The 15,041-nt window shown below is 58.1% G+C and overlaps 1 protein-coding gene across 2 annotated transcripts in view; it reads right to left on the reverse strand.

Moving 5' to 3' along the window:
- Positions 1–3,832: 3,832 nt before the first annotated feature.
- TFEB (transcription factor EB) overlaps positions 3,833–15,041 on the reverse strand; it is a 50,206-nt gene continuing 38,997 nt past the window's right edge. For both annotated transcript variants that reach the window (XM_047794916.1, XM_047794917.1), the window contains exons 2-9: positions 10,821–11,043; positions 10,481–10,735; positions 9,894–9,971; positions 7,972–8,092; positions 7,815–7,871; positions 7,203–7,278; positions 6,157–6,304; positions 3,833–4,944 (exon numbers count right to left, since the gene is read on the reverse strand). In XM_047794916.1, coding sequence (XP_047650872.1) covers positions 4,456–4,944; positions 6,157–6,304; positions 7,203–7,278; positions 7,815–7,871; positions 7,972–8,092; positions 9,894–9,971; positions 10,481–10,735; positions 10,821–11,027 — 1,431 coding nt within the window. In that variant the 5' untranslated portion in view covers positions 11,028–11,043 and the 3' untranslated portion in view covers positions 3,833–4,455. The remainder of the gene's footprint in view (positions 4,945–6,156; positions 6,305–7,202; positions 7,279–7,814; positions 7,872–7,971; positions 8,093–9,893; positions 9,972–10,480; positions 10,736–10,820; positions 11,044–15,041) is intronic.

Consider the following 15,041-nt stretch of genomic DNA (forward strand, 5'->3'; position numbering starts at 1 on the left):
TGCAAGCAGATGAGAAGCACCTTTCCCCGGGGGCACTTTCGGATCCCTTCAGGCCTCACAGCAACTTGACTTAGCAGCACTGCTGGGGCATGTTCGTCTTACAAGCAGAGCCTGGGCTCTGCCCTCAGCCTCTTTCAGAAAGGGGAACTTCACAGGCCAGTGGAGATTTTCCCAGAAGGCTTGGTGTGGGAGATGGGGGGAGACCCTTTTCATTATTTCCAGAGAGCTCTGCCACCCCTGCCTATCTTAACTCATAGTGGGGTTCAGGTCAGGGGCCTCAGTTTCTCCAGGTGCAATGGAGGAGGCCATAACCCATAGTGTGAGGCTCAGTGACGGGGCAGCCAGAGGGCCAGGCCTGGGGCACCGGCCGAGGGGAAAAGTCACTGCCAGTCGTGGACTGGGTCCTGCCTGCCTCTCCCAGCTCCCTGGCCACCATCAGGTTGAGGGTTGAGAGGAGAGGAAGGCCCCCCACCCTGAGCCCGGAGACAGGGTCCTCGCTGGCGGCCGGTGCCGCTCCCCGGCCTCAAAGAAGACGGATCGCTCCCTTAATCACTCTGGAAAAGAACCCCAAGCTGATATAATATTATAATTAATTAATTCACTAAAAAGGTATTAAATTTCTCTCCCCCCTGTGGATATTATCTGAATTCATTGACCTTTAGAAAAATCACCCTCTAATTGTAACCAGGTCCAAAAGCATTTGCAGCCCGTCCCTTTTACATTAATAATATCTTCCCGGACTTGGCTCTGGCTGCTTAAATATTGTATAAATTCCACTGCCCCCCTCGGAAAAGAGAGAGCAAAGAAAAAGATGAGGCTGGAGGAGCCTGAGAGGGGGATGGGGGCTGGATCCCCTCGAGGCGAAGGTCTCAGGAGGTGAGGGACGGGATGGGGCAGGCCAGGTGGCATGGCACGGCCCCGGCTCTGAGACAGGGAGGGAGGCATGGGGTCGGGAGCAGGAGGGTTAGACTTGGGGCGTGTTTTTAGGAGGCTGCGGGTCGGGTGAGGGAGAGGTGAAGATCCATAGTGTGTATCAGACTCTCATCCGAGCCAGTGGCTCCAAACAGTGAAGAGTTTCTGATTTAAAAGAATGCTGGGTGGGAGCTCCCGTTGTGGCTCAGCAGTAAAGAACCTGACTAGGATCCACAAGGATGCGGGTTCGATCCCTGGCCTCACTCAGTGGGTTAAGGAGCCGAGAGGCAGTGCCACCCCCACCCATCTGCAGCTGGGCCAGAGCCCCCTCTTGGGCCTCTGTCCCAACGAGCAGGGAGATGCTCTGTGCACAGCAGGGGTGGAAAGCCACCTTCCTGTGTGTACACCCAAGTGAGTGGGTCTGTCTTATTTTGTGGGCGTCGAATCCCCACTGCCTCTCAGGTCAAGAGGTGAGTAGCTGGCAGCTGGTGAGAAAGGACAGGCAGATTCAGGAAGTAGAGCTGAGGGTGGCGGGACCCTCTCACCCTGTGCACCTGCTTGGCTGTGGGGCGCCACAGGTGACCCAAGGAAGCTGTCTGTAGCTGTTTGTCCTCCCCCGACAGGGCTTGAATCTCTTCCCAGACCCCACTGCTTTTTCACACTTTTGCTTGTTCTCGAGGCCGTCGTCGGGGCTTCCTCAGTGAAATGAGAGGGTTAGACAGGTCTATTTCCTCTTTCATACCAGCCCTCACCCACTCCACCTTTTTACAAACAATTTCCTCCTTCGTGGACCTGACGTCTGAAAAGGGGTTGTCTACCAAATAAAGGGCGTGGATGAAGACTGCATCCTCGTAGTGCTCTTGTGGCACAGCAGGTTAAAGATCCAGCATTGGCACTGGGGTTGCTCAGGTCGCTACTATGGCATGGGTTTGATCTCTGGCCAGGGAACTTCCACATGCTGTAGGCAGAGCCACACAAGGGGAGAAAAACATCTCTGCCTGTTCAGGAGTTCACAAGAATTCTACAGGGCCAGGTCAATGGATTAAAAAAAGAAGAAGAAAACTCTTCCTATTTAAGAAGAGATGTTCATAGCCACCAGTGGGAAGCTGTCAACCTCCGTTCTAGCCACTGGCTAAGGGTCATGCAGACCAGTCCCAGATACACGAACGCTTTCTGGTGGCTTGTTGAAATTCTGGAGGGAGCCCCTGTGCCTGCCTTAAGCACACTGGTAGGACTGCAGAGCCGGCAACTAGGCGAGAGTCCTCAGTGGCCATCAGATGGGCCGGCAGCTGCCTGCTCCTGGCCCTGTGGCGCCCTCTTGTGGGAAGAACCCTGACTTACACCCTGAGTACCGCCCAGTGGGCGGTCCAGACCCTGCTCCCCAAGCTGCAGGTGGTGGCCAGACTGAAGGAACCACGGGGCAGAAAGCCAGCAGGCAGGTGCTCTGCTTTCCACTCCACTGAGTCAGTCCCCAGGGTGAAGGGAATAACAGACAGGGGTAGGAGAGAGTCCTCCATGGCCCAAAGGACAGGCCTTGGAATTCCCACACCCCCATGCTCCCCAGCAGGTATCTCCCAGCCAGAGTCCTGGTCTTGCCCCAGAAGGGGCTGAGGGTGTGTGTGAGGCAGGAAGAATCTCAGGCCGTGGGCAGGTCCTGGCAGTGGGGCGGGGCCTGGAACTGGAAGGAGGTGTCAGTGAGGGCCTGGGCTGGCTCCACCTCCGCAAGGTCATCCACGCTCTATCTGACCTTGAGATTAATCCCCAGCCCAGCCGCCATCAGCACCCACCCGTCAGGCCCCCTTTCCTTCTCTCCCACACACGTTAATTGCTCCAACATTGATTTGATCTCTCATTCTGCAAGGAGGAAATTGCCCTCTTAGCCATTTTCATCCTGGGATTTTTTTTTTTTTTTTCCTTTAAATTAGGCCTCTTTGGCCTCTCAGGGCCTCATGAGGAGGAAGCTGTTTTGGTCCAAAGAGACTCTGGAAAGTTGAGGGAGAACTAGACAAAGCCCCCAAAGACTCTCTCCTCCCCCACCCCACCAGCCCCCTAGGGCTCGAAAAGCTCACGCCCCCCCCCCCCGCCCCCGTCATCACCCCTCTCTGCCCCAAGCCCATTTCCCCATCCTTGGTGAGATCATGAAGTCCCAGGATCCTGGAGCAGAGGCCTGGGGAACTATGATTGGGGCAGGGCAGGGCAGGGGGCTTTAGTCCAAAGAGAGGAAAGATTTTGCAGAGACTTATTCCCCAGGATAGAGCTGGAGCAAGACCCACGCCCCTGGCTCCAATCAGCCTCCTGCACTCCCGCCTCCCCATAGACTATTCATGTGGGTTCCCCGTTTCCCCAGATCCACAGACAGACACAGCCCCTCACTTCCTAGGGAGCCTGTCCTGCTTGAGATACTTTCAGAAAGCAGGAGGCGCTGCCTCCCCAGACCAGGCAGCCACCCACAGAGGGGAAAGACCTGATGAGATCACCACTGGAACTGGGGGTGGGGAGAGGAGAAACATGCCGCTCGTCCCCTGCCAGGGGCAGCCTGGACCAACAGTGCCCCAGAGCAGCTGCTAGGAACAGTAGCGGAGGTTACAGCAACAGGGTTTCGCCCAGCTCAGCGGTCTCAGGCCAGAGCTAGAGGTGACCAGCGAGGCTGCAGCGCCACCTTGTGGCCACGAGGAGGGACAGTGCCCCCAGCAGCACCCAAGCCCCCTAAGCAAGGCTAGATCTCCATCCCGCTTCCTACAGGGCAGGGCTGGGGAGCTGGGGGAACCCGGGTGATGGACTTGGTCTCTCCTGTCTGTATTTGCCATCCCTGATTCCCACTGGGGGCCTTTGAACTTTGAATCCAGAAAGGAGCCCCTTGGGTTAAATCCTCCCGTCTCTGTCAGCCCCAGACCCCCTCCAAAGAGACAGGACACGTGGATACAAAGCACAGTGTTTACTAAAGGCACAAAGTGGGGAGCCTTGGAGGGGAGCTGCTCTTCCAGCAGTGACCCCACACTCTAACTTGAACCCAGCACTGCCCCCCCCCTTTCTGGCCACCCCCGCCCTCACATCACCTGGTGGAGAGCTGTTAGCACCAAAGGGGGGTGGGAGTGCCCCACCTGTGCGGGGGCGGGGGACAGTGCCAGGCTGGAGGACAGGCTTGTTGCCATTGGAGTCCCAGAAAGGCAGGAGGCCTGGGCACCCCCTGGACCAGTCACTACCTCAGGGAAAGAACTTCTGAACCCCTTATTCCAACGAGGCCCCCTCCATTGGTGGGGGGGCCAGACCCAGAGGCCAGGTCCTCTTCTTACCTCCCTTCCCCTCACGATTTCACCTCCAGGAGCCGGCTTGAAACCTACTCCCACCCAGCCCCATCCAGAGGGCTGCCCGTGGGTGGGGGGCTCCCGACCCCACAGGATGCCAAGCGGGCACTAAGTCCAAACGGGGGGACCGACAAGGAGGAGGGAGGCAGGGCTACTTCACACTCAAGTGCAGCCTGGAGGGTGGGAAGGAGCGGCCCTGGCCCTCCCAGCCCCCCCAGGCCTGCCCCCGGAGCCCCGGTCACAGCACCTCGCCCTCCTCCATGCTGAAGCTGCTCCTGCGGCTGCTGGCCTTGGAGGCCTCAGGGGACATGGTGGAGAAGAGGGGGTCGGAGGCCAGTGGTAGCAGTGAGTCGTCCAGAAGCATGAGGTCCAGATCCTTCTTGGATAGGTTGGGGAACGGGGAGCCGTGCTCGGGCCCCAGAGGTTCAGGGTAGCCTGGGGGCCCTTCGGTGCCCCCGCCCCCAAAGCTCAGGCCGTGGCTGAAGTCCAGGTGGTGGAATGGGGAGGGGGGCTGGGGCGGCTGGGCTGGTGGGGGCAGCTGGGCCTGGGGGGGCAGGGCCGGCAGGGGCTCCGGGTCCGGGACCTCAGCCCCCAGCAGCAGGGCCTCCCCGGGCCCCTCCTCACTGGGCAGCTCCTGCTTCACCACCTGCTGGGCCAGCTCGGCCATGTTCATGCCCGACGGGGAGGTGGTGGGGAGGCCGTGCACGCGAGCCTGCATCTCCAGCTCCTGCAGGTGGGGGAGAGAGAGGGCTGGAAGCAGACACCCAGGGGCGCCAGCTGCAGCCTGGCACCCAGGACCACAAAACACCTCAGCTGGGAGGAAGCACAGGGCAGCCCTAGAGTTTAGACCAGTGTTTTTTCAAATTCCAAGTCACATCTCATTAGTGGGTTGTGAAACCACCTTAGTGAGTCTTGACCAACTCTCTTTCTGTTTTCTTTTTTTAATTGAAATGGACTTGCCTGGGCTAGACTAGACTAGAAATTATCAGAATGCATTGCATCTATGATGGATGAGGGTTCTTTCATGAAACTTTGATTTTTCACTCGGAGGCTTGCTATGTGTGCTAGATTGTAATATAAATTGGGAAAAATGTAAAGCTGCAGTCCAGCAGCACCCCCCCTTTTTTTTAGGGCCGTACCTGCAGCATATGGAAGTTCCCAGGCTAGGGGTCAAGTTGGAGCTGTAGCTGCCAGCCTACACCACACCCACAGCCATGCCCGATCCAAGCCACATCTGTGACCTACATCACAGCTCATGACAACACCGGATCCTTGACGCACTGAGTGAGGCCAGGGATTGAACCCAAGTCCTCACGGATACTAATCGGGTTCATTATGCTAAGTCATGACGGGAACCACCAGTCACCTGCTATATAGATGACCAATGTCAAGTCCAAAGAGGACAAGAGGCCTTTAACACAGAGCCAGGGCTGGGAAGCTCCAGGTGGAAGGATTGACTCTCTCGAGCCTTTGTCCTTTTGCTCGCCCTGTGTGATGAGTCTTAGCACCACCCACCAAATAGCTCCAGCTCTCTGCCTCCCACAGGGGTAGGTTGGCCCTTTCCTGCCCCCTTGAGCTTAGGTAGGCATGTACTTGAAGCAATCAAGGAAATGTGAGCAGAAGGAGCAAGTGTCGCCCTAAGAGTGACACAAGGCTTGAAGAGCCAGCTCTAGATGGGTCTGTCCATCAGCCTGGGTTCCGGTTCTGGAATGAGGATCTCCCAGAGCAGAACCTCGAGCTGATATTTGTTGCTTAAAGTGGCTGGGGATTGTTTGTTACCAAACTATAGCCTCCTGACTGATACATCTTCCCTCCTCATGGGCCTCACCCCCACATCTCCAACTTCAGAAGTGTAAGCACTGCCCCTGGGGTCAGGACCCAGGCCAGGGGTCAGGAGTGAGCGCTACCCAAGAAGTCCAAGGGCAGGCAGGAGCCAGACCTGGATGCGGAGCCAGAGCTGCTTGTTGGTCATTTCCAGGCGCCGAGAGTGGTTCTCCAGCTCCCGGGACTTCTGCAGGTCCTTCTGCATCCTCCGGATGTAGTCAACAGAGGCCTTGAGGATGGTGCCCTTGTTCCAGCGCACGTCCCTGCAGGCCAGGCAGAATCAGAGATGCGTGCTCAGAAGAGCGGCCAAGTATTTGCTGGGAGCTTGGTGGGTGCAAATAAGACCCTGCTTTGGTTTCAGAAGCCTCTGTCGCCTGCCTGTCCCAATTTTGCCCCAAACCCCAGTCGTGGCCATCCTGCTTATGGAGGCGGCTGATCTCCATCTGCACAGAACAGGCCCTCCCGTGACTAAGGTGCCACCACCCACCTCGCTAATCCCAAGAACCAAGCCATTCGGAACAGCTTCCTTCCCCAGGCCTTTCCTTCCTGCCACCAAAACCCACACCCGGAGTTCCCGTCGTGGCTCAGTGGTTAACGAATCCGACTAGGAACCATGAGGTTGTGGGTTCAATCCCTGGCCTTGCTCAGTGGGTTAAGGATCTGGTGTAGCCGTGAGCTGTGGTGTAGGTTGCAGACGAGGCTCCAATCCTGAGTTGCTGTGGCTCTGGTGTAGGCCAGTGGCTACAGTTGCGATTAGTCCCCTAGCCTGGGAAACTCCATAAGCCGAGGGAGTGGCCCTAGAAAAGGCAAAAAGACAAAACAAACAAACAAACAAACAAAAACCACACCCATCCCCAACTCTAACTACTCCTGCACCACCTCTGCACCAGTCCCAGGCCCTCGCCAAAATTTCCCAGCCTGACTCCTCCTCCAGGAAGCCTCCCTTGACCCCACTCTCACTTCCAGGACATCTACCCCTCCATAAAGTGTAAATGGAGGGGTCTTCTTTTCCCCCCACAAATGATAAGCTCTTTAAGGCAGCAACATGGGATTCTCTTCTGTCCCTTGTCCCTTCCCGCTGACATCCGGCAAGATGCTGGGTGCAGATAATACCTGTCAGCTGCTGCCCGCCCCACCCCTTCCTCCAGGAAGCCCACTCACAAGTCGTTGGCCTTGGGGATCAGCATTCCCAACTCCTTGATGCGGTCATTGATGTTGAACCTCCGTCTCCTTTCAACTAAAGGTAACAGATTCCAGAAGGAGCAATTAGAGGGGTGAAGCCCCCCCCCACCGGGGGAGTAGGGCAGAGCCTTACGGAGGGGCACCTTAGCCCTCCTGGGAAGGAACTAGTGACCAGCCAAATGGGATTCCTATGAGGGGGAGGGGGTTGGCGAGGCCAGACACAAGCAAGGGGGTCAGACTGTGGCCGCAGAGCTTGTGTGGGGAGGACTCCCTCCCCTGCTCAGAATTCCACCCCCCCACCCCCCCACCCCCCCCACCCCCCGCCCCAGGTCCCACGCCCTAAAGAAGACAATCTGATCAGAATAGACCCTCGGCAGGGCTAGGAGTTTCATGCATATCTCTTCCCCGGAGCGCCTTCCCACCCCCTCCTGGACACAGCCGCTGGGAAGAGGGCAGGGCCGACCCAGCCGCCAGTGCCAGGATTTTAAGGCTTCCAGTGGTGAATCCTCTCTAGAACCCGTGCCCATGCTGGTCAGAGTGGCTCTTTAGCCAGCCCAGGGGAGAGGAGGAAGGGGGGCCAGTGAGACTCACTGAGGTTGTGATTGTCCTTCTTCTGTCGCTCCTTGGCCAGGGCCCGGCTCTCGGCATCTGGAGGCCAGGGGAAGAGAGAGGAGCTGGGAGGGAGGGGGACCAGGAGGGGGACCCCCCGAGACGGGACATGGGGCGGGGCAGGGCAGGGAGGTGGTACCTGTGAGCTCTCGCTTCTGGGTCAGGTCAGCCGGGCAGGAGCTGCTGGTGACGCCCACCAGGGAGGCGGTGACCTGGGGGTCTCCACTGTACACGTTCAGGTGGCTGCTGGACAGGGGCAGCTGTGGGCGGAGGAGGGGCAGGGGATCCGGTGAGCAGCCCCCTGTCCGAGGGGGGCTCTCTCCAGGGCTCATTGTCCCAGGAACAGCAATTCCCGAGGACAAAGGGGGAAGCGGCACTGGGTTCAGTCAGTCCCGGGAAGAGTCCAGAGCTGAATAAGATGCAGCTCTGCCTCAAGGAGCCGCCAGCCCGGGCCGGAAGCCGTGGAGAGAGAGCAGAAGGGGAGAGGATTTGGCCCAGGGCCTTAGGAAGCCCAGGGGAGCGGCACCTAATCTACTCTGGACCTTCTAGAAGGTTTCCAGAGGGCGTGGTAAGGAAGGGCACTACAGGCAGGAAGGGCACTTCTCCCGAGCAGAGAAGCCGGGCTGCCAGAGCCCAGAGAAGCGCAGAGTGATGCGGGGGACAGGAGACACGGCCGGATTCTGAATGCAGGTTCTGCTTGCAAATACCCTGGGGTTTTGTGATGAGCGGCCATTGAAGGTTCAAACAGGGGTCCCCAGGGGACAGATTTGAGCTCTGGAAAGATCTCCCAGAACCTGCCACAGATCCACACAGAGCAAAACCACAGGCCCAGAACCCTACGGGGTTCACAGGAGCCACTGAAGGGGTCAGATGCTCGTGCCCTGGGCCCTCCCCTTCCAGGCCCTCCCTGCCCCTGCCAGCAGCAGGCTTCCCACCCATTGGCCCTGGCGAGCTCCTCCTGAGCCACTGGGCACCATCACCTTGACTCCCCACTGCAAGAATTGGGGACTTTGCCTCAGTGGAGCAGGTCACAGGGGCAGGAATGAGCAGCTGAGGTTCAGGGGTCTCCAAAAAAGGAAGGCGACACCCAAAATTCCACCTGCTCGGTGTAAATTCTTGCCCCCTTTATACAGAGCCAGCCCCTAGTTTCTTTTTTTTTCTTTTTAGGGCCAAACCTATGGCATATGGAGGTTCCCAGGCTAGTGGTCCAATAGGTGCTATAGCTGATGGCCTGCACCACAGCCACAGCAACATGGGATCTGAGTCGCATCTGCCACCCACACCGCAGCTCATGGCAACGCCGGATCCTTGACCCACTGAGTGAGGCCAGGGATCAAACCCGCAACGTCATGGTTCCCAATCAGATTCGTTTCCGCTGCGCCACAACAGGAACTCCCAGCCCCCAATTTCTTGCCTCATCTAATTTTCCCACCATCCTCTGGGTAGAAAGCATCATGCCCAGGGGCTCAGAACAGTTAAGGGGCTTCCCAAAGTCACAGCCAAAGCCAGACTCCAGGCTTCTTGAGTCCAAGCCTGGCCCCTTTGCACCTGCCCGAGAAGCCCAGAGAGCATTAATGCTGCCAGGAGGCTGCCAGAGGCAGGGGACAAAGCCAGCCTGATATCACCTGTCCCTTGGAGAGAGGGACAAAGCCCATGCTTGCTGGGCCCTGGGCTTGGGTGTGTGTCGGGGTGAAGGGTGGCGGTTGGGGGGTTCATAACCCAAAGGAACCCATCAGCTCCAGGTCCTCCTGTGCCACACTGCTCCCCTCTGCTGAGGCCCAGCCCCGGGCGTCCTGCCCACACCCCAACTCAGGAAGCCCTCCCCAGCTACCTCTCCCAGCAGAGCCCCGCCCTGAACACAGGCTCAGGCAGGTCTCTCTGGATCCATAACTCTCCTTGGCCCTGCGCCCTGGCCCCATGATTTGATGGCGGCAACTCGCATCTCTTCAGCGAGATGCGCGCTCTACCCAGGTGGGGACCCGTCTCTAGGTCTCTCCGGGCTCCCGGCTGTGGCAGGGCCTCTGCCCCTCCGACACCCCACCCCGTGCTGGCCACCAATACCGTGTTGGGCATCTGAGTTTCAGGATTGATGAAGCCCAGGACATCGTCCAGACACATGATGTTGTCGATGACATCGAACTGAAATGGGAAATAGAAGTCCGTACTGGGGAGGCCCACCCCCACAAGGGCAGGGGGCAAGGGGTACTGGGGCAGCCACCCACCTGAAGGGACCCTGAAGCCCACCTCACCCCACCTGCTCACCTGGGGGGAAGGAAACAGGCCTAGAGAGAGGATGAGCTGTCCAGGTTCCCCAGGCCCCAAAGCCTAGGCCCAAGGAGCCAAGTTGCCCAGAGAGGTGACTTTATATATTCCTTCTGTCAGGACAGGGCTTTGCAGATGTGCTAGGCTTTCCTGTGTGAGTCACCTGTGTCTCCCTTGTAGAGCTTTCTAAAGTAGGGACGATGTGAGACTGGGGTCCCCGAGGCAGGGCTGTGTCTCCCTTCAGACGGGGGCTCCCTGAGGCAGGGCTGTGTCTCCCCCTCACCCTGAGGGCTGTACCTCGCCTCTTCCATTAGACTAGGAGTCGCAGGAGCACAGCAGCTGCCCCAGCCCTGCTAGCGGCAGCCACCAGCAAGCTCCTCACTCACCTCCCGCTCAGGGTTGGAGCCGATGTGCAGCATGGCCATGGGGCTGTTGGGAGCACTGTTGCCGGCTGAGGAAGACAACACGTGTCCGGCCCGCACCCCTGGGGAGGCAGCTGGCAGGGGCTTTGGGGAGCCCTGGGCGGGGCTGATGTGGGCGGCAAACTTGTTCCCGTAGGTCTCGGACAGGTACTCCCGCACCTTCTGGTCCCGGGACTGCTGCAGGTGGTAGGAGGTGGGGTTCTCCAGGTAGGACTGCACCTGAGAGTGGGGAGGAGGCAAAGGTTCAAGGCCAGGGCTCGGAGGACCAAGGCGCCAGGGGACAGGCCAGAGCAGGAGGCCCTACCTTGAGTACCTCCCCAGGCACTGGTGGCGGAGACTGGAAGTGGACGGGGGTGTTGATGGCGGGGGTAGGTGGCCCCCCCAGCTGCTGCTGCTGCTGCTGCTGCTGCATGTAATGCATAACGGCCTGCTGCTGCATGCGCTCCCGCTGCTCCTCCTGCTGCGCCTGCTCCCGCATGAGCTGCATGCGGAGCCCAATGCGCGACGCCATAGTGGCTGCTGGCTCCCTGTGGACAGAAGCGGGCAGGGCTGTAAGGCACTGTCCCCTTCAACGCGCACGGGGTCTTAGGGAGGGGACTCGGACAAGAGGGACCACGCTGCCTAGGAGAGAGGGAGGGATTTGCCCAAGGTCACCAAGCAGCTGGGTGACAGGGCTGACTTGAACCCAAGGATCCTGGTTCTTGGGCCAGAGATGGAGACTCTCTCTTCTTGGCTCCTTGAAGTCGATCAGCCTCCAAAACTTGGAGGTGACCTTGACTCCTCTCTTTCTCTCACGCCACATGGTGATCCTGCCAGATCTGACCTCAAGAACAACCTCCTCTGCCAACACCTTGCTGCCAAGGGTGTATGCCAGCCTCTGCCACGCCTCACCCGGCCTCCCGAGGTGCCTCCTCCCTCCTGTCTTGCCCCACAACATTCTACTTGTGACTCAGTAATTAGAGGGATCCTGTTAAAACCGAAGTTAGATCCTGTCCCTCTCTAGGTCAGCACGCTCTGTGGCTCCCATGTCATTCAGCACAGAAGCCAATGCCCTTACCATAAAAAGTCCTCTATGATCTGTCCCTGCCTCACAGTCTCCTGTGACCCCATCACCTCCTATTTTCCTCCTTGTTCCACCTGCTCCAGCTGCACTCGAGCCCTCAAACACACCAGGTGTGCTTCCTACCTCAGGGCCTTTGCACCTGCGTTTCCCTCTGCCTGGGGTGCTCATCCCCCTCCTTTACCCCCACAGCTCAAGCGTCACCTCCGTACAGAAGTTAAAATTGCAAAACATCCACTAGCCCCCTTCTTTATGCCCCTTCTCAGTTTTATGTTTCTCCTGTCACTTATCTTTATCTTAAATATTACGCATTTTTGCTTAGTTATTTCATTCATCCTCTATCTCTCTCTTGCTAGGAATGCAAACTCCCCCAAGGGCAGGCATTTTGTCTATCTTGTTCACTGTTGTGCCTCCGGCCCCTGTGAACGTGTGCCGTGTGCAGGGTATGATTGCTATTTATGAACCAGCACTGGCCACTCAGCAGGGGCCCAGCTGCAGTCCCTGAGCTGGTGGTGTCCACAGTCCAGTAATGAGAAAGGCAAACAAAAAAAGAAAAAAGAAATGAGAAAGGCAAGTCCTCAGGTCATTATAACTCTGCAAAGGGAGGGCCACTTCAGGGCACCCAATCCTGCCTGAACCCAGGGAGGGCTTAACAGCCACCCAGCCCATCAGCCCTGATGCTTTTTTTCCCCCCCCCACTTTTAGCACCTGCAGCACATGGAGGTTCCCAGGCTAGGGTTCGAAACGGAGCTGTTCCCCTGGCCTACTCCACAGTCACAGCAACACAGTATCCAAGCTACATCTGTGACCTACACCACAGCTCATGGCAATGCCGCATCCGTGACCCACTGAGCGTCAAGGCCAGGGATTGAACCTGCATCTTCATGTATACTAGTCAGATTCATTTCCGCTGAGCCACAAAGGGAACTCCCAGCCCTGATCTTTCAAGGGTCTCAGGAGGACAGAGGACTAAAGCTTCCAGGCCTTGTCTAGAGGGGGGCAGGAATCCCACAGCTGGGCCCACTCTGTCCCTAGCTCACTGAGTGACTTTGGGCACATCCCTGCCCTTCTCTGAGCCTCCATCTCCCCATCCACAAAAATGAAACGGCTGGACTAGGTGATTTTTTTTTCACTTTTTTGGCCACCCCACAGCATATGGCATTCCCCATTCAGGGATCAGATCCCAAGCTGTAGTTGAAGCAATGCCAGATCCTTAACCCACTGTGCAAGGCCAGGGATTGAACCTGCATCCCAGCACTCCTGTTGCACCATGGTGGGGACTGGGTGATTCCTAAGGTCTTTCCCAGCTGGGATGGGCTGAGACTCTGACAGGTGCAGGGGGTCTGGAGGTGCCCAGACACCATAAAAGTCCTGGTGGGGGCTGGAGAGTCCCCTATCAGCCATATTGCAAGAGGCAGTGTCACTTCACAGTTGAACAAGTGCTGTCAAACAGCGCTCGAATCCCAGCTCTGCCACTTCTTTGCTTTGTGGCCTTGGGCAAGTCTCTTAACATCTCTGAGCCTCAGTAGCCTCATATGTAGAGTGTCAGAAGACTGATAAGAGTGTGAAATGAAAATATGCACAGTGCGTGGCACTTGGCAAGCGGAGTAGGTGAGTGACAGATCGGCACAAGCCTGGCAGGTCAGCCGCAACAGAGACCAGAGCCCAGAGCCGTACCCCCAAGTTTCCTAAGAGTGAGTCCCAAACTTCTGGGGTGGCAAAGGAGGTCAGCACAGGCTGACAGATTCTGCCTCATGCCAGATACCAGACTAAGTCAGCAGGAGCAGAAGGTACTGGCAAATATTCAGTGAAAATCACCAGATCATGGAAATAATAATTTGCATCTCTTTGAGCATTTACTGTGTGCCAGGCACTGTTCAAGCACTTTAACCTCAAACAACCCCACTTGGTAGCTGTGGTTATTATTCTCCTCCTATAGAGAAGGAGAGACAGAAGCATATTTTGCAGCAGGGACAGTGTTGGGACCCAGTCCCACAGGCTGGATCCCCAGCCCACGGTGGGTGGGGGTGGGGGGCTCGGCAGAGCATCGTGTCTCCATGCAGAGCTGGGAAGGCCTGGGCCCCAAACTGCAGGTCTGCTTGCTCCCAGGCCAAGAATGGAGCCCAGGCCACGTGACCCTCAAGCCATGGTTCGTTCTCCCACTGCAGCTGCTGCCCTACAAAGTATGGGCACCTCGAGGGCTGGGTATGCAGCGGCTCTTCCCTCATCTCCCTTCCTGCCTTCTCTGCCCCACTAGGCCAGGAATTAGCAAAGAAACTGCCTTAGGGCCCGGGGTCTCCCAAAGAGAAAGGAGCAGACCCCCCGCCCCCCGCTTCTCTCCCTCCTCCATCCTGCAGCAGGACACAGCTGCAGCCTATCCTGTGCTGCTACAGAGGGGCAGCCTGTCTTTGCTCCCTCCCGCCCCTCGAACTGCAGCCCTACAGACCTCACAGGCTCTGACCCCAGCCCGGGCCACTCCCCCGGCAGCCGCCCCCCTGCACCCGCTCACATGCAGCGCTGGGGGCCCCTCTCCCCCAGGAACAATCTGACTTCAGTTGGTCCCTGGGGCTGGGGGAGGTGCCGACAGAGGGCCTGGCACTGCCAGCCAGCACAGGGAGGAGTGGGGAGAACGAGCCCCTTGTTTCTCTGACAAAAGGCTGAATGAGAACCCAGGCTCGGCCCTGCTCAGCCTCTCACTGGCTGTGCCAGCCTCAGTTTGCTCGTTTGTGAAGTGGACGCAGGAATCCCCACCCCCACCACTCACTGGCGTCTGCAAGGGCCTCCTGGCAGGGGATACTGAATTGTGAACAGGGAGGGGTCTGTGTCTCAAAGAGTATCAGAAGCCTTAGCCTGTCTCCTGTCCTCTGACAGAGGGTAGCTCTCCCACCCCCACCCCCATTGTCAAAGCTGTCGCCCCCCTGGCAGAGCCTCTGCTACCTGCAGAGTCCCCGCTACCCAGGGTCCCAGCCCCTCCCCAGCTGCAGACTGGGCTGCTCTGAGCATGGCCCGGGGGGGAGGACCGGGGTGGGGTTAAGGGTAGGACCTGAGAGGGGAGCAGATCTGAGGGCAGATAGGGGTCGTCCAGGAAAGACCCCCATGCTAACCAGCATCTCTCCAGCCCCCAAGTACACCTGCTCACTCAAAGCCTGAGGCTCACTCGCAGCCTCCCCAGGGCCCCATCTGGTCAGGAGGAGCTGAGAGGGACACCGGAGACCCCCCCGCCCCACCATCTGATCCCCAGACCTACCAGGTCTGGAAAGGGTGCACCATGCATGTACCCATGAACTTGAGTGCCCGCTATGATGCAGACACCAGGGTTAGGGTGTTTCCATGAAAAACTTCTCCCCTGCTGCCTCCTCCTCCTGAGGGGACCAGGGGGCCGGACGCCCCAGAAAATTCCTGCCCTTGCCCAGTCGCATAGAAAACATGGCAGGGGCTGAAGTTCTGGCCGAGGCAATGACGGCC

The sequence above is a fragment of the Phacochoerus africanus genome, chromosome 9, assembly GCF_016906955.1.
Source record: "Phacochoerus africanus isolate WHEZ1 chromosome 9, ROS_Pafr_v1, whole genome shotgun sequence".
Classification (NCBI taxonomy): domain Eukaryota; kingdom Metazoa; phylum Chordata; class Mammalia; order Artiodactyla; family Suidae; genus Phacochoerus; species Phacochoerus africanus.